The sequence below is a fragment of the Colletotrichum graminicola genome (assembly GCF_000149035.1).
Source record: "Colletotrichum graminicola M1.001 genomic scaffold supercont1.23, whole genome shotgun sequence".
In the NCBI taxonomy this organism is placed as follows: domain Eukaryota; kingdom Fungi; phylum Ascomycota; class Sordariomycetes; order Glomerellales; family Glomerellaceae; genus Colletotrichum; species Colletotrichum graminicola.
In genome coordinates, this window is record NW_007361027.1 from 462,082 (window position 1) to 483,132 (window position 21,051).

The window sequence follows — 21,051 nt, forward strand, 5'->3', positions numbered from 1 at the left end:
CGTCAAGGCCGAATCGATTGGCTTATGCAGGAAGTGCAAACCGGTTGAGATCAGCCAGAGTTTCGCGCCGCAGAGGACTTGAATGCCGTCGGAGCTGGAGGGTCCGGTCGAGAACTTTTTTTCGGTATCGCTATCGATAAACGCATCAATCGATAAGGGAGTATCCGTATACACAGAGTACTTATCGTGCACGGTACTCTCGGGTTGACAGGGGGGGCACATTGTCAGCTTGCCATCGATAAGACCAGTTATCGATAAGCTGAAATGGGCGCTATCGATAATCAATCTTTCGCTCCTTTGGAACATCACATCCAGTGACAGCTTTCAAAGTCGCCTTGGCGCCATGTCTTGTCTGAGCGCCCACGGACAGAGCCAAAGAGTGATATCATGCCGTCTACCTCCCAGGTCTTGTCCAGCCACCCACTCGCAGCCACGGGTTTCGCCGTCACACAAGCACAAGCCATCCCAAACTCTCAGCCCCGTTGGTTTTGCGCAAACCCAGCGCGGCAAGGGCGGTGTGGGAATCCAGGAGAGGAAGAAAAAAAAAAAGAAGAAAAGAAATTTATCTCGTGTCGTATAGCATACATACTGTATCCGTACACTAATTAAAATGCTGCATTTTTACGTACCCCTGCCTATCCGTACATGGAAGTGGGAAAGACGGTGGACTCTCGCCTGAGAAGGACATGGAACCGGCGGGATGGCCGGAGATGGCTTCACATGCTTGCTTAATAGAGGCGGCCTAGCCCATTTACACTAAAAGGGCCCCCACCGCAAGATGGACTGAACCGCACCAAAGACCCCCTGCAAACCGGGGCTTGACATCGACTGCCCCCGAAAGGCCGTCCCTGCTTTGGTCGTGTGCACCAGATAGTAGGTACGGATACACTACCAGACTACCGAGTAGGTATACAGGGAGGTGGGATTCGAGAGGGGGGGGCGCTGGTCAGTCAGGCTCAACACACTGTGGTGCGGGGGCTCTCATGGGTGCGTTTATTTAGTGCTTGCTTGATATTTATCAGATTTCGGGACTGCAAAAAACAAAACAAAAAAAAAAGAGAGAGAGAGAGAGAGAGAGAGAGAGAGAGAGAGAGAAACCTAATGCAGACTGGCTGATGACACCTCTCGCAAGATGGAAGAAGAATATATGTTGGAAAATAAAATCCCCATTTCTTCCATTATGCCTAAGCAAGACAGCTGTGGACCTACTAACTACTTGCTACATTGTACGTCTTATCCACCAGGTAGGTAGTACGTGTACGTACGTACGTATACGACCCAGGATCTAGAAACATGCAGAAGAGTGTGGGTGCTGGCGCCGGCTCGACTACCTTGTACACGGTGCAAACTAACATGCGCACTGTCTGGCTACGTCGCCCAAAGTACGTACTCGGTACTTTTCTCCCGCGAAAAATCCTCATCGCAGACAGACACACACAGCCATATTCGCTAGCATTGGACGGGACTCGCAGCACAACAAGACTCCGACGAACCGGCCCAAACTCGTCGTCTAAACCACATGTCACGCTGTCTGCTGACCGACCGTATGTCTTCGTGGTCCTTTTCTCCTCCGTCTCAGCCCGGCACACCATGCGGCGGAGTTGCTCTCTGCTGCATCCTTAAACATCACCCTGGATCCAATAGCCACAGTAGCCTCCGAACTCGAATCCCAGGCCCAGCATAGCCGGAATTATACTCGCCCTTCACGTTTCGTCGACACTCACGCCCGCTCTGCTGACGCCGCCGCCGCCGCCGTGGCCCCCCACGACTCTCGCCTCTCTAGAAGAGATAGACACTTCCACTCCTTCTCCTCCACTCTTTGGCCCTTCCGACTCATCTTACCCCTTCGACCCATCTTCACGGGAGCAGTCGCCTGTCCTGCTCTCCCGCCCTTCTCCTGCACCATCATGTCGTCCGTCCGCGCCGTCCCCTCCACCCCGCGCGTCATCTCCCCCAGCCCGACACCCTCCGAAATCGATGCCGCCGCCTCCCACGACAACTACTTTGGCCCTGTGACGAGGTCCGCCGCGAAGAAGCGCCGTGCCACACCTCAACCGCTGACGGAGCGTGCCGACGAGCATGGACACGAGCCGTCGACGACCCGCAGGTCGCGCACGAGAAGCCGCTCGCCCATCGAGTCGCGCCGAATCACCCCCATGACTTCGGTCAAGCCGCCGCAGCCCGCCAAGAGAGGCAAATCCCCCGTCATCCCGAGCGAGCCCATCACCAACCACGTCACCGCCGTCGTCGACGACGGCGAACCAAACGGCAGCGGCAACGGCAAAGTCCCCACCGCCAACGGCCACCTGGCCCCGCCGTCGGCTGCGCCTGTCGGCTGGAGCTGGCGGGACTTCAGTCGGAGCCCCAGCCCGCTGGGCCTCATACCGATCCACAGGAAATGGCGGACGTTTGTACACAAGCACGAGGTGCCGAGGAAGGTCCTGCACGTCTCCATCGGCTTTTTCACGCTGTGGCTCTACATTTCGGGCATCCAGACGAGCTCCGTCGCGCCGTGGCTCTTCGCCGCCCTGATGCCCATCACGACCGCCGACTACCTCCGTCACAACTACGCCTCCTTCAACCGCTTCTACGTCTCTGTCCTCGGCGCCCTGATGCGCGAGAGCGAATATGCCGGGTGGAACGGTGTCATCTTCTATTTGCTTGGCGCCTGGATCTCGCTCCGCTTCTTCCCCAAGGACGTCGGCGTCATGAGCATCCTCCTGCTCAGCTGGTGCGATACCGCCGCCAGCACTTTTGGGCGACTGTACGGCGCCTACACCCCGCGTATCCGCCGCGGCAAGTCGCTTGCCGGGTCGTCGGCGGCCTTCCTCGTCGGCGTCATCTCCTCGTACTTCTTCTGGGGGTGGCTCGCGCCGCGGACGGGGCCTTTCCCCGGTGACGAGGACTATCCCTTCATGTTCACCGGGGCGCTGCATCTACCCCGCGCCATAGCAAGCGCCGTTGGACTCTCTGATGCTCAAGCCACCATTACTGGACCGTTAGCGCTCGGAGTCATGGGTCTATGGTCCGGCTTTATGGCGGCCGCCAGCGAGGTGGTGGACATTTTCGGCTGGGACGACAACCTGACGATCCCAATGCTCAGCGGGGCTGGTATTTGGGGATTCCTCAAAATCTTTGGCTAGAAGGGCGGCGGCCGTTGAGAGTTAGACGGGGGGCGGGGTGGGATGAAAGCTACTAACTAGCCTACCGATGCTAGCGCACGCACGCGCACACACACACACACAAACACACAGGCGCACAAACCGACGGCAAATGAGGGGATCATGAGGGGAAAGAGGCTAGAAAAGGCGCGCGCCATCTGCCTCGTGCCAGCGGCTGGCATGATGTTTTTTAACTTTGCATGATTAATTGGCGTTCACATCATGTCCAAGAGATAGGAGATGAGAAAGGAGTCGGGGTGGGGGGTCCCTTATGGCAGGCAGCATGAAATGGCATGCGAGGACGACGGTTGGGACGAGGAAACATGCCATCATCGCGTAAGGACAGGACAGGTATTGAGTCTGTACCATTTTTTCTTCCAATTCTTTTTTGAATTTTTTTTGGGGCTTTGACGCCGATACAGGAGCAACGGATCTCAGGAAACCATGGTCGCATCGAGCACCATGGGTACATATATAATGGTAGCTGCTATCACAAGATAACGAGAATCATCAGAACCTCCCCCCTTTCTTCAATCTCTTCCTGGTCTTCTTCACGGCTTTCGCCCCCGCCCCCCTTAGTTGGGTGTTCCATCTGACATGCGGTTCCCGCGTGATAATATGGATGCAAGGACAAGGCCCCCAAGATCCGGGACCATCTGAGCGGTCAAGCATCATCGCTGTTTTAGCGTCGCCTAGGGGGGCGCACGAGAAGGATCGACGTCGCGGCGTGCGACGTGGGGGGGGGAGAGGTCCAACAAATGGACCTTTGCCTTCTCCAAGGGGAAGCGAGGGATACTGGACTATTCAAGTCTTGTTCACCGGGTCCTCGTCGCACTGCAGCAAAGGCGACTCGGGCGAACGAATGTACCATCCACCACCCATACGTCCGTTCCATCCAGGCCAGGCCGGGAGTTGGGGGTTGAGATGGACTGCGGCTGACAAGCATCTCCAGCATGCTTTTGACGCGGGCAGCTGCGTCCGTCGTGATGTCGTGCATCTAACGGACATTTCGTTCATGCATGCTTGCTTCTTCTTCTTCTTCTTCTTCTTCTTCTTCTTCTTCTTCCGTGCCTTCTCGCACCGGGGGTTGAGGGTTCCATCACGGGAACCGCCCTCTTAATTTAGCAAATGCTCCGAGGTAGGGCGGCAGGAGCCTCACGTTCTACAGCGAAGCTCATACAAAGAGGAGATTGGCGGGCGGACACGCGAGACCGGGCCAGAGGGCAGAGGGAGGCGGGACGTATATGGAAACACGGGAGGCACTTGGAGCACTGCACACCAGCTGGAAGGGGGGGAAACCCAGGCGTAGCCGTCAGCTGATAGCTGGTTGAACCTGACACTGCGGTCGATCCGTGCAGGATACGGGAATGCGGTATGACATTTGCTGTGTTGCCCTCATGCTCCTGATGGCGTGGCATCGGCTGCATTCTGCTTGGTGCGAATCAGGGGCTTGACCTCGTCGAGGTAACTGTGTGCTGTTGGAAGGGGAGGGGGACCAAGGACGCCTACGAGGACGGACGGACAGTTCGGGCTGGCGAGCAACCGGGAAAGCGGTAGAGATGGGAGATAGATGCAGAGAGGGGGGCATGCGAGTTAGATCTGCAGGAATGGCGATGGCGTCGACGGGAGGCGAGTGAGTAGTGACATGCCGGGGGTGGGGTTCGTGGGCGAGATGGCAAGTCCCGTCAAGGGTCCGATGTAACGTCGACGTCTCGTTGATTACCGTAGGTTGGGTTGGTGGTGTTGTTTCGACGAGTGGTTATGGATCTGATGCTCACTCGCCCTCTCCTCGGTAGTCGATCGAGAGAGGAAGAGAAACACAGAGAGAAGCTGTCGTCCAGTAATGTGGTGCCCCATCATCAAGCAGCCCTGTTTGACTGCAGCTGCATCTGCGCCCACGTCCCGGTTCATGCCATAGCGTGTGGTACGGTGCAGGAGATGCAAGCGAGCCAATACTCTTTTTTTTTTCTTTTTTTCTTTTGGATGCGGCAGGGCAAAAAAACAAGTGTGTGGGAGAGAGTGTGTGTGAGTGAGTTGACCCGGCATGGCCTCTCCCACCCCTTCATCGTCAAAACACCTATCGCTGCAGCAGAGCAGCAAGCAGCCGTACGATGGAGAGAAACAGGGACGAAGCAGGGTCCCCCGTTACCTGTGCACTGCTTGGCTCCGAATCCCGTGTCCTGCTCCTCTGTAACTCATGACTGACTACATAGGTACGTACGTTCACGTTGGCCGTGACGAACGATGGAGGAACATTGTACGATGGACGAGAGTTCTGAAATGGGCCCAGAAGGAAAAGAAAAGAAGAAGAAAACAATGTTTAATCCCTTCGCACAGGCCATTTCCGGTTTCACCCCGTCACCGCTCTGTTTCTCTCCCCCTCTTCTCCCCCTCGGCTGTCTACTTCTCCCCGTCCCTCGACCGACGGCGGAAAGAAAGGGTATCTGACATTGGCATGCATGGATGACAGCGCGGGCTCCAGTCAGGTCCGGGCGGAAGCTCGGAGCCTGGTTGACGGGCGGCCGGACGGGCTCATTCTCAACCAGTGCGCCTCCCGAGTCACCTTCCGATTCACTCGCAGAGTTACCATGTATTCCCCCATCATTGGACGGCTTTTCAAGCCTCGCACCTGAAGCATTGGCTGCTCATTCATACGCCCGTGCCATGTCGTGCCATGACATGCCATCCCCAGACACACACACACACACACACACACACGGGTGAGAGAAGAGACGGAGAGAAAAAAGAGAGGAGAGAGGGACCTCGACCTATGGGCGGACGTCTGGGCACCATAGCTTCGCTACCTGCTTGCTTGACAATGACTCTCACTGGGTAAGCCGACTGTTGGCGTTATGCCTGTCATTCGTAGCCTTTCTACCTACTGCAAGACTAGCCGACCTAGTCGAGTTTGACATTTGGCTGTCGACCTCGCCCCATTCCCCTTCTCTTGTCTGAATGAACTTGACCGAGTGCCGTTGTCTGTCATGTCGGCGTCACCGCTGCGGCATACACATACGGATACATGTATACTCGGTACATATTCGTACATGTCTTCAACCGACGATCCTACTCACACGCGGCGACAACAGTTTACCAATCTCGCTTGGCCGGATTGGAGGTGCTTACCACTAGGTATTGTACCTGTGTGTACGGATACAACAAACGGGCCTCTCGGGTGGCAGATGGCAGGACAGGACTGCCTTATTGGGGTGCCCTGCCCTGCCATGCCATGCCATGCCATGCTGATGCTGATGCTGATGCTGATGCTGATGCTGATGCTGATGCTGATGCTGATGCTGATGCTATGCTATGCTCATGCTCATGCTCATGCTCATGCCCATCATCGTTGCATCTAAGGATCCACCCCAGTGCCCAGGCTGCAATCGCCAGAACGTCCTCTATCGTCAGGAGTCTTGTATCCCGGTGGGGGCAACTCGCACATCCTGGTCGACACCGTATCGCAGCGGCGGCGCACGAGACGCACCTCAGCAGGGCTCACGGGCTGCTGTGGACATGGACGCTTGAGGAATGGGGGTGACGCGAAGACGATGCGCCGCTAGATCGGATCGGAAAAAGACCCGTTGTCCATCGATTTTGCATTTGTAACTCATGACATTAGGCAGAGGTAAGAAGGGGAGGGTCCGATGATGGCGATGATGAAGGTACTTTTTCTTCGTCTTTGTTCCATTCGGGTTGAGATTGGGTTGGGGGGCCTTTGGGTACCTCTGCCTGTTGGGCCGAATTCGGGCTGGCCCCTCACCTCGCCTTGCTCCCAATCTCACTCTCATGCTCAGCATTGGGCGGGAACGGTCAACTTGTGTCAACCGTCGACGGCTGACGATGACGGAGTTGAGCGGGGACTTGGGCCGCCGCCGTCGATGGTGCTGCGGGTGTAATGTAGAATGTGACGAGCTCATTGTGCTCTTCTTACACTTCCCCAGGGGCTATCGTCAGAAAACGGCTCTCAGATACGGCTATTCCTTGGACGCAATTTCGTTTCCTCAACGCTCACATGCGATGCGCCTCAAGAAGCTCCGCCTTTGCGCATACACGTACATACGGATACATGGTCCATACCATGGTGTAGTACATACACGTACATACGGATACGGTTATGCTTCGGAGATGCACCCACCCCCCTCCAAACAGCTGTGAAGACTCTGAACGGGGTGGCATTGCAAACGAGGTAGGTACAGGGCACTGTAGGTATACACATTTCCATGCCTCCTCCCCCTCCCTCTCTGACCCTCCTCACATCAGTGACCGAAGCAAGTCGGCGGCAGGGGGCGAACGCTTTCCAGGAATTATCACCAATGAAAATATTACCAATGAAGACTTGGAAAAATCATATACACCTGGTGCGTCTCCTAAGAGGGCCCGGGTGGGATGGCAGGGGGGGGGGGGGGGGGGGGGGAGCGCGTTAGAAAGCCCTGTCTAAGCCCCGGAGGGCGTCCTTCTTCAGGTATTGTATCTGTAGATTCCAGAAGTGGTCCGGACGTCTTTTGCACCAATCGAGGGTTGGAAAGTACATAGTATTGAATTGATCGAGTCAATCACAGGCAAGAGAAGAAGACGGTGTGTAACTGAGATAAAGAGAAGGCGACTGAGTGACCGAACCAATGGGGGCGGCGAGAAGGACCGTCCAGTGGAAAATCAGTCGCAAGGAGGGAGAGTGACATTCAAGAGTAGGTACTTGCAGGGGGGGGAAGAGGAGGGATGCCTAGAGTAAGATGAAATAAATTAAAATAAAATAAAAATAAACTAATATTATTCAAAAAGAATAGGTACTAATCGGGGATAAAATAAAACAAATATATCCGTACTGAAACAAAAGTCCCTGGTTCCCATCTTGACAACGCATCACCACATAAAATGCCCGAATCTGATGCACTTCTGCCTGACTTGATTGACGCCAACAGTCAACGACGACGAAAGAAAGAAAGATACATTCAGCGGCAGAAAGCAAAAGCATCGCCCCCTTGACCCTTTTTTCTATATCTTGTTTTACCGAGGATGATCAACATGGGGGGGGGGCGCTTCTTTATCCTGCCATTCCCACGTCGTGGTTCATTCGAGATGTGGCTCCTGCAGTCCAACGAGACGACGACACGAGCTGCGTGGGAGTGGGCATGCCCACGCCGCTTTAGACGAGAGAGAGAGAGAGAGAGAGAGAGAGAGAGAGAGAGGATATCAAGCCGACCTCTTGGCTCGGCTCTCTTCTCTGGAGGGTGGATAGGTGGGTGATGAACGTACATATTACCTATTTCCTTTCTGTCCCCGTCCTGCATTGCGTTGTATCGCCGTACCTCGGTCATATCGTAGTGTAGTCATTGTTGAAGATGAGAGATGTAGACGATATCTGGGGTTGTGGAATATCTGCACCAGGTAGGGTACCTTGGGTTGTTTGCTCCGAGAAAACGTCAGGTTCGTTCGCAATTGCGAACGAAAGGTAACGGGGAGGAGAAATAACCCCTCCCCGGCCTGAGTTGCCAGCGATGGTTACGTTGCCATTTCCCCCATTCCATCTCACCATTGCCAACTCTCTTTCCTGACCCAGCCTGCCTTTCCTTGCCTTGCCTTGCCCTGCCCTGCCCTCTCCTGTCCGATCCCAATGTCTCTCATGATTCCTACCCCAACCTGTCCTCTTTCAACCTATCCCACCCCGTCCTCCCTTAGCCTGACACTCTCGTTGGCCCATGGCTTCGATCCACGTCAGGTCCTGCTTCTTCTCCGTAGTTCCGGGTTTTCTTCCCCAAGTGTCTTGACGTCTGTCCATCCTCTGAACCCTCAAGACCCCTCGTCTCTCCACCCTCCTCACCCTCCTCCTCCTCCTCCTCCTCCAAACCCATTCGTCACGAATCAGGACGTTACCGCCCCTCGCTTCCCTGGATGGCGGATGTCTCTTCGGCTTGCGTCTGAATGGACCGAGATCCCATACGACCCGCATGGTACCTCCGTCATACGCAGGCTACCCACCTAGGTTTTTATCCCACCTCCCATGTACGGCCCTGGTGTGTGTGTGTGTCCGTAGGAAAGCAGCCAAATCGTCGTCTTCCGACCCGGGGTTCCTCGACAAACACACACGCCCGCACCCACACACACACATACATACACATACATACATACACATACGTCTTACACCCACACCTCGGCCCCTTGGGAGCTAAGGCACACTCTACATACTAATTACCTATTTGACACCACACCGCAAGGGCGTGGGCGGAACTCGTCGGCCCTAGGAAGCCCTTCACGCCATGGCCGTTCCTGTCCACAGAGCCCCATGCCCCTGGCTTGCAGGCGCATCCTATTCCTATCCTTGCCTTAGTCGCCAGAGTCGTGTGGGAGAAAAGGCATAGGCTGAAGTGAAGTAAACTAAAGTATCTTAAAGTTGTACCCTCCCTTGCCATGGACCCAACGCATACATCACTCTCTGCATATCTCTTCGTCGCCGTTTTACACGGCATACATGGCTTTTTTTTTATCAACCCGCGCATTCTTGTCTCATCTGCTGCTCCTGGCCAACCCGCGCCGGCTAAGTCCGTGCCGTGGTGGCTTACCGGACATACATACACACACACACACACACACACACTCTCTCTCTCTCTCTCCCTCTTTCTCCCTCTCTCTCGTCTGTCTCTCTTCTTCTTTTTTCACTTCTTCTTGAGGGGGGGAGGGGTCCTAGCCTGCTTCTGAGGGGTTCCCCTCCCCTTGCCTAGGATATTTCCAGACTGATCCATTGCCTCTTCCGGACCACCCATCCTCCATCGTGGGATGATGCTCCACCAATCCAACCCATGATAGTTGCCCCCCTCGGCATATGCAGACGCCTTGTTCACTTTCTTCCTCTCGCTTTTTTGTCTTTGAGACTTGCCGGTTTGACTTTCCCTCTTGATAAAAAAAAAAAGAAGAAGAAAAAACCTCGGCCTGCAGATGGAGCCAGCCCGCTTTCCTACCTCATCCTCCTTGGCCAATGGCTCTCTCCGTCATCCTCCCACCATCGTCCGTTGCCACACCCCGATGCCCACACCCTCGACATCCGACTGCTTCGTCGTTGGATATCTCTCTTTATTTTTCCTCCCAATTCTTCCCCCGCGGCCCCCCTTGTATCCGCGAGGCAAGCAACGCGGGTGAAGACAGGGTCTAGTTCATGTCACTTCCCTGTCACTAACGCACGGGCTAGCCAGACCCGGGCAGGTCGACCGGTTGCCGCTCTATCACGGTTGCCGTCGTCGTTGTCGTCTGCGACCCCCTTCTGCTCGCATCATCCCATCACATCATGCCCCTTGGACCATTCTGTCCGTTCGCCCTTTTTGGTGGGCCGGGGGACACCGGCTGTTGATGAAGCCATGGCCTGTCATCGGACGAATCGAGGGCTCGGTTGTCTTATCCCCCCCCCCCCCCCCGCCCAAAGGAAGAAGAGATGGAGTCCGAGAATGGCTCTGGAGGAAGAGGGAAAAAGTATAAAAGGGCACATGTTGAGCGGTTTGATTCTGTTGACTTCTTCTTCCTCTCCCATCACAGTTCCCAAGGCTTCTTCTATCAAAACAGTTTCTCGCAGCTGTCCTCCTTTGCAAATACAAGCTTCTTCCTTGCACACTCTTGTGTCCTGCCGCCATCTACCCAGTTCACACCTGAACTTAGTCATCCCTTGTTTGCTTCAAACAAGTTGCCCACGCACGCTCACATCGCACACGCATAAATATACCTCTTTTCGTTGACTTGAGAGTCCGCCCATCATGTCTTCTCACTACAACTCCCACTACTCCCTCCCCTTGCCCGTCCCCTCCCACAAGGGCCAACACTACCCAAGCTACAGCAACGCCTACTCGGTTTCGCCCCCAGAGACGGATGAGTCGGTCAGCTCTGGCACCGGTCCTTCTTACAGCAACAGCGGCTACTCGGTCGCCAACTCCAGCTACGCCGGCAGCAACAGCGGAGACTTTGAGAGCACACACCACTCGGCGAGCGGCGTCGACTTCAACGACTACATGCAGGACCGCTTCGCCCAGACGTTCGACCCCATCCCCCTCGACCGCAACATTGCGGTCCAGGCGCAGACGTAAGTGTTTTGACTCCACCCAAAGAACGACCACCGGGGACCTCGAGCGGTGCAAACGAAACAGACGGCTAACCGGGGAGAGAGGAACAGGTCCGGAAAGCTCAACGCAAAGCACCGTGAGCTGCTGGAGCTGCAGAAGAAGGCACAGGCCCGGCTTTCAAAGACGCGCGAGCGCTTCAACGAGGGCTACCGCGACGCTCAGGACGTGCGCGCGGACCTTGAGTGGACGCAGAAGAAAGTCTCGTAAGTGTTGTTTGAGCCCCCTACCTTTTTTTTTTTTTTTTTTGCGCCTCCCGGGACTCCGAGAGCAGCACAATATCCCCCCCCACGGCCCGCGAAAAAGAAACAGAGAAAAAAGAAAAGAAAAACGAGACAATGAGTGATCGACCCGGCAATCCGGGGGGGGGGGGGGGGAGAAGACACAAAACTTCCCCGCAATCCAGGGGGAAGCATTACCGGGTTGTCGGTGCGGTTGCAAAAGAGAATCGTGCAAGATCTGAGACAATGCGGCTAACACGCGGACCTTTTTTTTGCAGATCACTCAAGAGCAAGACTTCTCGCAAGCACGCCAACGAGTACAACAAGGCGCGTGCTCGCTATCCCTCGCCCGAGTACTAGAGAAGAAGAAGAAGAGAAAAGAAGAAGAAAAACCTGGTTGGTTTTCTCTAGTCTTCTGCTCGGGGGGAACGGACGGCGAGCTCGGCGATTCGAGTCTTGTTGTTGTTGTCGTCGTTGTCCCGTCCAGAAACTCTCAGCCGCGCGACACCGCCGACGTCGAAAAGACTGGCGACCAGCGAGCGCCCTTCTTCATCCAGCCTTACGATACTACTTCCTTCTAGCCTGTCATTTTTCTTTTTCTTTTTTTCCGACCACCACCACAAAAAAAAGTTCCAAGCCCGCCGTCGTCAACAAACCACCACACACCACCACCACCACAGACGCACTACATCTCCGTACCTGCGGCACATACCCCTGCCGGCGGCAACGGCACTGCAGGAATCGCAGGGGGGCGGGGGGGGGGGGGGGGAGGGGGGGAGAAGCGTGATACCGAACGTTCGGAGATTTACTTTGCATTTCGCTGCGTGCCTGATGAGCGCACACCTCCCTCCACTTCCGCTTGTTTACACTTTTGTTTAATTATTTTCTTGGGTACATATTGGGCAAGCAGGCGAGGAGGGGGGGGGGGGGGGGGCGAGACAGGGGTCCTGGGCGAACCCGACGGCCGGGACGGGTTGACGCGCAGCGGCACGGCGCGGGTTGAGAACATGGGTGGGCCACCGCCTAGGCCGCCCATCTCACGCTGCTTTTGGCAATAGGAACATTCGGCGGCGGCGGCGGCGGCGGCATGCTGAGAGTAGGGTCAAGTGTGTGGGTTGACGGGGGTGGGAGATTCCCAACGCGACCGGGAACACCTCCACAAACGCACGCATCATCTCTCCCACAGCTTTGGCGCCGCCCACCCCGGCTGATGCAGGGCTGTGGGGTTTCCGCCGTCCTTCTCTGAACCTTGCCCTGCGGGAGTGGGAGCTTTGTTGCACGAGGCCATTATGAGATATGATTGGACGAACGGGGTATGATTTAGGGCGGTTTCTTGTAGTTTTCTTTTTTTTAAAAAAAGTACACACACGCCCTCTCCCTACCGGGAGGGGGGGTGTCGAGACCATGCCGGGCCAGGGCAAGCGCCCGGGGAGGGTAGGGGGGCTGTTGTCGCCTTTTGAAAGGTCCCTCCCAAGGGGTCGAAAGACCGACAGACCGGTCCCCGCGGTGGAGACGGGAGAAACCAGGCGACGAGGAGGTACAAAACTGGGTGGCATTTCTGTTGGAGGCGCTTGTCCTTTTCGGGGCGGTAGGATATTGCTCTTTCGGGAAGGGAGACGACAGGGACGAGGTCATGGTTTTCCTAGGCCGGCGGGAATGGTGTTCTTCAGACCCCCCTGGTGGTTCTGCAGCGACGGTAGAGCTCTCTCACGCCCCCCCCCCCCCCCCCCCCCAGTTTCGTAGTCGTATATCGTAAGCCCCTTATTATCCGGTCGTGGTGGCCCCTACCCGGGGGCTGCTGTCCACGATATGTCCACCGTAATTCCACCGTCGTGACCCGTATGGTGTCCGTCATGCCACCGTAATGACCCTCCACGTCTTGGCCAGGCCCGTGGCGTGGACATCCGAAGCCGAGTAAACACATCATGTGATGAGCCGTGGTGTCTTGTGTGGATGACCTAGCCCCGGGCCGAGATGTGTCATCACGTGATATCGATGAGGGAGCCGGTGAATACCATGTTGTCGATATGCCAAAGCTGACAGGGGCTGCTGGGTAGGCAGTAAATGTCCATATCATCGGACCCATGGATGAGGCACACACAGTGTCTCTCATCCATGTACATCCCAGTCCGGGGCCTAACCCCCCCCCTCCTCCTTCCGTCATCGACCATTCTCCAATAGCACACCTCATACCGTCTGCGTCTGGCCCCTGGACAACCAAGCCCCCCTTGGCTGAACACCGGCCTTCTTCTCCAACCTCTCCCACGGGTTCTCGTTCGACGCATGGTCGTAGTACCCCTCCCACCAAGGCTTCCCATCGCTCCTCTGCTGCTGGTAGCCCTGACGGCCACCACGGGGCGGGTGACCGGCAGCAGCCTCGGCGTTCCGCTCCCTCGTCGGCATGGTCGTCGGCGCGGATCCCATCTCCTTGCCCCACGACACTTCGGGACGCCTGGGCAATGCTGCGGAGGCGGGGAGGAGGGCAGGGCCCTGTGCCTGCGAGGCAGAGGTGTCTTCTGACGCGCTGGAGGGAACGCCACCGCTGGTTGAGAGCTCGTCGATGAGGCTCTGTGCGTGGGCAAGGGCCGGCGCGATGGTCGGGTCGGAGTAGATGTTCGTACCGCCCTCGTCGGGATCTTGGTCTTGGTCTTGGTCCTCGCCTCCTGCTGCAGCGTCGGCATCGGCGTTGTCGGCGCCGTCGTCATCGTCAAGGGCTATCTCGTCGGTGTTGGCTGGTGGCGCATCGGTCATCGGGGCGCGAGGCGTGCGGGCCGCGAGGGCGGTCTGGTTGGCGCCCGTGGCGGCGGCGACGGGGTGGTGGCCCGCGGGGCCTGAGGCGGAGGAGAGGGCATCGGTGCGGTGGTTGTATTTGCGCTTCTTGGCGGCGGGCTGGGTGCCGAAGGAGGCGAAGCCCATGAAGGCGGCCATCTCGGGGTCGATTTCCGCGGCTAGGTCTTGGTCGTCCATCTTCGGAGGTGAGCGATCGGTCGGCTGCCGGGTGTTTTATCGTTTTTGTTAACGCGCGCGTGAGAGGGTACCTTGGGCACGAGAGGTTGCGACGCGATGACGCTGAGAAAAGAGGTCTCGAGGTCGTATGTGAAGAGAAAGGGGGGGAACACACTATCTAGACGAGCTCCGGGTGTGGAGAGGGAATGGCAAAGTGGAAGAAGGCAGAAAAGAGAAAGAAGAAAAAAAGAAAGGGAAAAGGGAGCTCTGGGCGCGGAAAGACCCGTGGTGCGCAAAAAGGTCGAATTAAGACCCCTGTTCGGCACTGTGGTGGGGGTGGGGGCGGTTGGTCGCTTTTAGTCTCGTAGGGTCCAAGAAATCGGGGTCCAAAGATCCATGTGTTTGCTCATCAAGTCGAAGGGGAGGAAGGACGCGGGTAGTTGCGGGTGTTGGACGGCCTAAAGGATCCAACTGTTTATCGCGAGTCGAGAATTGGGGATTTGGAGAGCATGTTTGTTTGGTTTGTTTGAACTGAGACCCCAAACGGAAGGGGAGAGAGAGAATGTTGCATTCCTGTCTTAGTAACCGAGGCCACTGACATCATTTGAAACACGACCGCCCCTGGCGCTCATCCCAGGTGAATGGTTTGCGCTCGCTCGACGTCCACCTCTCCCCAACATACCTACCACGACCAGCTTTCGCTCAATTCGCATTGCCAACAGACTAGCCAACCGATTGAATAACCATCGCGCTACAAACATCCTATCAGCCGCCTTCCATTCCGACCCGGCAGAGCTCCTCATCGAGCAAACTTCGCCCTCACGGCGCAAAGCCTCCCCCCCCCCCCCCCCCCAAAATCATGGCCTCCCCTCCGACGAGAGTATCCCTGCGCTCTCCCTCCAAGTACGCGCCCACGCCGCCGTCGACATTTTCCGCCCCTCCTGTCGACTGGCTCCTCCGCACCTGGTGTGTCACGCACTCGACCCTCGCCATGTGGCGCGACGCCCGCAACGTGCGCATCTCCTACGCCGCCCTCGATCCGAAGCCCGGCGGCACCGCGCGCGTCGACGACCTTGTCGAGTACGAGTCCAACAAGTCCGCCTCGGGCGGCGTCAAGTCCGTCAAGGGCGTCGACACCGCCTGTGCGGCCGGGGACACCTCGGCCTGGGACTGGCGGGGCAAGGGCTGGCTGTTCTTCGTCAGCAGCCACTGGGAGGTTCTCGGCTGGGGAGAGCGGGAGATCGCCGGCGGCGAGAGGGAGCGCTGGGCCGTCACTTGGTTCGCGCCCACGATATTTACCAAGGAGGGCGTCGACGTGTACTGCGACCGAAAAGAGGGGCTGAGTGAGGAGGGGTACAAAGAGGTGCTCGAGGGGTTGAAGGGGCTGGAGGCTAAGGACTTGGCCCAGATGGTTGAGAAGGACATGCAGCCCGTCGAGATCTCTCTACCCTGGAAGGAGACTTGAAGCAGCCGTATACGTGTCGGCGTTTCCCGATGGATCGGGGAGATAGGAAAAGCGTACATGTTGTTGGTTCAGAACAGCCGTATCGTATCGCAAGACCGAGTATAGGGAATAATAGTATAATAGCATCTTTCATCATTTATCAGCCATACATCCTCAATGCGCATCAACCGTCCGCCGACTCATGGGCAATTTCCATTTCAGTAATCACGCGGCCATGATATATCATCAAGAGACAGAGGGGCAAATGGACGGAGGATGCGAAAATGTACAGTAGCCAAGTCCTCAATTTAAGCTTCTTCGTTTACCATTACCATTATTCACCCACTGTTATCTCCTTCGAGTACATAGTTAACGAACGGGTTAGGTATCCTGCAAAGCCTGTCCGACCTGACCATGCCGATGGCGGCTATCGTCTTTTGATCAGGCCCAAGACCTTCCCTTTCCATCCGGCAGCCCAATGATACAAGTACATGTTCCGTTTTTGTTGTTGTTTTGTTTTTTTACATGTTTTCGGTGGTGTTTTGGTCGTCGCAAAGGGGTATTTGAAAAACTAATCATGTCGAGCATCGTCAAGTACAAGGGGGTATGTCATCGCAAAAAAAAAAAAAAACAAGAATCATCGACAAGTGGGATCGGCCGTGCAGGGGCCCGGCTTTAGTAGGATGAAGCTATCCCCCCCAACGACAGCCTCAAGTCAGCACTCGGTGAGAACTCAAATGTTCTCGATGATGCGAGAGTTGATGGCTTGTTGGAAACCGGAATTCTGACCTCCAAAGTCATTGAAGTCCGCAGCGCCATTGTTGGCGCCGGTCGACGACTCGCCCGACTGGTTGGTGCTGAGCGACTGCTGGATGTTGGGCATGGTCTGGCCGGGGCCCGGCAGGAAGATGACCTTGCTGTTGGACGACTTGGCCATGGCCTGCATCGCCTCAAGGTAGCGGATTTGCATGGCCGGGGCAGACGACAAGATGTCGGCAGCCTGGCGCATGAGCTTGGCGGATTCGACCTGGGACGTGTGAGATTCGCGGTTTCAATGAGAAAGAAAATGGGGAAGAGAGGCATACCTCAGCCTTTGCAGCAATGATCTTGCTCTCACCAATACGCTTGCTCTGGGCGGCCATGGAGAGCGACTCCTGCAACTCCTGGCTGAAGATGATGTCCTTGATGAGCATGCTCTCGACCTGGACACCCCATCCAGCGGCAACGTCCTCGATGATCTCGCCGATGGACTGGGCGATCTCCTCCCTGCGCTCGATGACATCCTGAAGGATGCGAGCACCGACGACGTGGCGAAGGGTGGTCTGAGTGCGCTCCATGAGGGCCTGGCGCACGTTGGAGATTCCGAAGGCGGCGCGGTGGGGAGCGACGATGTGGTAGTAGATGACCGAGGTGAGGTGAAGGGTGACGTTGTCCTTGGTCATGCAGGTCTGCTGGGGAACCTCGGCCATCTGGATCTTGACGTCGACCTGGATGAGCTTCTCGCTGAGAGGGTTGACCTTGACCAGGCCGGGATCGACGGCCTTGTAGAACTTGCCGAACTTGGTGACAAGGCCGACGTTACCCTGGTTCACGTTCTTGTAGGGGTTCGGGCAGACGACGCAGCAGGGAATGGCTCCCATGGTACCAATGCAGGCGCCGAAAGCATTGACTGGAAGCACAAGGTCAGCATGCGGCGACGGGACATTAAGGACGGCGGCGGGGACGGGACGTACTCATGGTTCCGTACCAGCCCTTGGGGTTAGCATCTTCTTCGACGACTTTGGCGTAGCTACGCTGGAGGTCCTCCTTGGTGGGGGGCTTGACCGTCATCTCTCCGTGGGGCTTGAAGCCGCCCTGGCCGAGACTACCACCGTTAGTCGTGGTCTCGGTGCGGTGGTCGTTCTCATCGTAGTCGGGGGCTCTGCCCTTGCCGGTGGAGGAACCCTCCCGGTGCGGAGCATTAATGGCGCTCATTGCGGGCGAATACGACCGTATAGAGCTGTTGCGAAGTAGATGTCGAGCGGAGTTGGAGGATGAAGCTTGGTGGGTATGGTTATCTTGGTGATCGGAAGCTTCGTAAATGAAGTCGGAATAGTGAACCATGTGTTCAACCAGCTCGGGCGAAATGGGGAGACGAGGTTCTTAAGTAGGTAGGTAGCACCTCGAGTCTCAGGCTAACGGCAGGGGAAGTAGAGAGGGACAAAAAGAACTGGAGATGATAGACAACGCGGGTCAAAGAAGCCGGGGTGGTCGAATGACAGAAGGCGTGTGTGTGGGCTGTGTTACGCCCAGAATGAGGTACGGGGTCTACATGACTTTATCGAGGCCAGCTATCTACCTACTACTAGCTAGTTTTACCTTGGGAGTGGAGAGAGGGGCGAGGCGAGTACTACCTACCAACCTACCTACCTAGTAGGTAGGCTACCTAGGTAGTGCATTACAGCAGCGTTGGTACCACCAACAGGCTTCGATCCATCCACCTGTCTGCCCCGAGAGGAAGCTACGGAAGCCGAAGGATCAGGGTAATGACGGTCGCGTGTACTCCGTAATCGAAGGAGGTACCTCACCTACCTACCAGTAGTTACCTACCTAGAGCCTAGAGGTAGGTACCCACCTAGAATCTTTGTGTGGCCTGTTCACCTGCTGACAGGGGTATGGACAGGGATACAAGCAGAAGAAGCGATGACCATATGCGGGGGCAAACGCGCCCGATGATGGAGAGTATTACAGCGCAGAAACTCTCCAAGACAGAGAGAAAACCCCGTGGCCTGTGCTCTCTCATTTTAGCTTCAACCTCTTGAACTCTCTTGAACTCACTCACCCTCTCACTCACCCACCCCTCGAATCAAGAGAGCAGGGTGACGGTGTCATAACTAACCAAGTACTGAAGTACCTACACCCACACATAGCTGCCGTCTGGATGTGACGGCTTGACTTTCCATGCCACCTCCAATCATGAACCTGCCAGCCCTGCAGTCTTACTGCGGTACACACTTACTTCGCTTTGCCCGGTCAACCAGGACGAACTCCCAAACCTTTGCCCTCGTACACTACATCCAGGCCATATACGACATACGACCGCCTGGTGGCATTCAACCTTTCCACGAGGCGGCTTTTTGATGCTCAGCCCTCCTCATTCGTCGCTGCCTGAACAACTGCAACCAACCTTAGGAGCCAGCGGCCGGCCTGATTTTCGCCCATGTATTTTAATCATCCCTGGTAATTCGGTTACTGCATACTTGCGCTCGAGTTTCTGCCTGCTAACGGGCTGGGCGCGGCTGATCAGGGATCGCTCAGGATGAATTGGCGCTCTTTCCCTCATCCAGGCCTTCCCCAAGCAAGCCGCAATCCCATCCAAGCCTGCGCCATCTGATCTCGACAGAATCCGGGGTGTCGCGCAATGTCTGGTTGTCAGCGGCGATTGCTGCAACCATCGAACCAAACACAGTCCCCTCGTGAATGGGAAACGTTTCATAAAACATTCATCCATGTGTCATCATTCATCATGTTCGGAGCCCTGTCCCTACCAAGCACGCCAACCGCCAATCAGCGCACTTGCGCGTGCCGAGTTCCGTCAAGGGGTGTACGGCAAAGCGGCATGGTATCATGGAACTCCAGCGTCGAGAATCCTACCTAACCACAGTCAAGTATTCAGTAACTACATAGTAGGTTCAGTTGCTTTCAGTCAGGTGCTCCTTGATATCCCATTTTGTGTGCCGGCATTCCTTTGGTTCTGGCCTCGCCGAACCAACACAGCTCCTCACCTACGGCCGACACGGCCGACTCCGAGGAACGCACCGCCACCCAAAGGAACTGCAGAGCCTCTCCGAAAAAGCCCACGGCATCTAGGAATGACTTCATAGCCGCCGCTTCCTGCATATGCGCACAAACACTCTTGCCCACTCGAGCTACTGCCGCCGAGCTTCTGGGCAGGACGCCATTGATGCACTAGCCTCCGGATCGGCCAATCTGCGCCGACCGCCCTGTCCCCACACTCTCCGTATGTGGCCATAGCGTCTCTCCGGCACTCGTGACCGAGCACTGCCCGACCATTCTTTCGCCCGGCGTCTTCGGAGGAATAGTTCTGCAACCAGCAGTACCGGTATGTCTGCCCATCAGCATATCGTCTACCAATTATTCGGATCTTGATATCATATCCGTGAGGTCGTTAGACCCGGCCCATCGCCGGTTCCCCAATGACTAGTACACTAACGTTGGCCAGACAAGCGGTGCCAGCCTTCGGGAAGCCCTGTTCGCTCTGCTTGTGTAAGGAGATACAAAAAAAAACATGGGTGCACTGCCTCACTGCACTGGTCGGCCAAGCTCCGAGACATCTTCAGGATGAACTGCTAGATAAGCAGTACGGAGTAGATCTTGGCCTTTGAAAAGTCCCAAGGGGGCTGAGCCTCTCCCTGATCCGCTTTCGAATCCTTCCAGAAGCCTTCCAGTTTCGCCACCGGGCCTTTTTTGTGACTATAACGTGGATTTACCAGGATCACGACGCCTAACCTAGTATGCTCAGGACGCCTGCGACTACTGGCTAGCTGATATGCTGAGCCACGATCCAAATGCCCAAGAAGGAACGTCATCGCTGGCTAGGCACGTGACGCTTTGCTGACTTACCCACTTAAGCGTGACTGACTTCTGGACCTGCCAGTCTGGAAGTCTTGTATCCCTTTGCGCATATGCCATAGCTGTTACACATGTGCCTATGTAGACCTGGAGACCACAACAGCAGTGCACGTTCCCACGATCGAATCGAGGCAAAATATTGCGCAGTGTTGCTCTTATGTATGAGTGAGGGGGTACGCTAGGGTTGGGTGATGGAAGAGATGGAAGGAAACTAGATCAGACTCAGTAAGTGGGTGTGTCGGAGGTGAGGCAGCGAAGCAGACGTGTCAGCTTGGAGAAGGCGCACCAGAAAATGTGAACGAGAAAGGGAAAGAGTGAGTCCTATGAGGAGTATCTTATCAACATAAACCCGTCGTTTATCAATATAGTGATAAGTTCTCGAAGACCTGAAGCGGTCTGTGGATCAGCGAATTCCAATTTATCCATTGGATCTTGTCAGCAGAGTATTGTACCTGTTGCCGGCTTATTTCTGATACCTTCCACATATATAAGGCACCTACGCACACTTTGTACCTGCGAGTCAATCAATTCTGGAATATACATCATCATCC

General features: G+C 56.0%; 5 protein-coding genes across 5 annotated transcripts; 3 read left to right on the forward strand and 2 right to left on the reverse strand.

Annotated features, from left to right (window-relative positions):
• Positions 1-1,907: 1,907 nt before the first annotated feature.
• On the forward strand, positions 1,908-3,143 carry GLRG_06302 (cytidylyltransferase; the record flags this gene model as incomplete). Its single annotated transcript, XM_008096987.1, has 1 exon — positions 1,908-3,143. One exon carries the CDS (start codon positions 1,908-1,910, stop codon positions 3,141-3,143), a length of 1,236 nt encoding a protein of 411 aa, XP_008095178.1.
• Positions 3,144-10,897: 7,754 nt separating this feature from the next.
• Positions 10,898-11,838, forward strand: GLRG_06303 (uncharacterized protein; the record flags this gene model as incomplete). The annotated part of the gene is made up of 3 exons (XM_008096988.1): positions 10,898-11,220; positions 11,311-11,463; positions 11,757-11,838. 3 exons carry the CDS (start codon positions 10,898-10,900, stop codon positions 11,836-11,838), a joined length of 558 nt encoding a protein of 185 aa, XP_008095179.1.
• A 1,827-nt stretch (positions 11,839-13,665) lies between these two features.
• On the reverse strand, positions 13,666-14,445 carry GLRG_06304 (uncharacterized protein; the record flags this gene model as incomplete). The annotated part of the gene is made up of 1 exon (XM_008096989.1): positions 13,666-14,445. One exon carries the CDS (start codon positions 14,443-14,445, stop codon positions 13,666-13,668), a length of 780 nt encoding a protein of 259 aa, XP_008095180.1.
• Positions 14,446-15,283: 838 nt separating this feature from the next.
• GLRG_06305 (uncharacterized protein) lies at positions 15,284-15,889 on the forward strand (the record flags this gene model as incomplete). The annotated part of the gene is made up of 1 exon (XM_008096990.1): positions 15,284-15,889. The coding sequence occupies one exon, from the start codon at positions 15,284-15,286 to the stop codon at positions 15,887-15,889; it is 606 nt and encodes a 201-aa protein (XP_008095181.1).
• A 712-nt stretch (positions 15,890-16,601) lies between these two features.
• Positions 16,602-17,842, reverse strand: GLRG_06306 (SPFH domain/Band 7 family protein; the record flags this gene model as incomplete). The annotated part of the gene is made up of 3 exons (XM_008096991.1): positions 16,602-16,895; positions 16,954-17,537; positions 17,602-17,842. 3 exons carry the CDS (start codon positions 17,840-17,842, stop codon positions 16,602-16,604), a joined length of 1,119 nt encoding a protein of 372 aa, XP_008095182.1.
• Between the last annotated feature and the right edge of the window lie 3,209 nt (positions 17,843-21,051).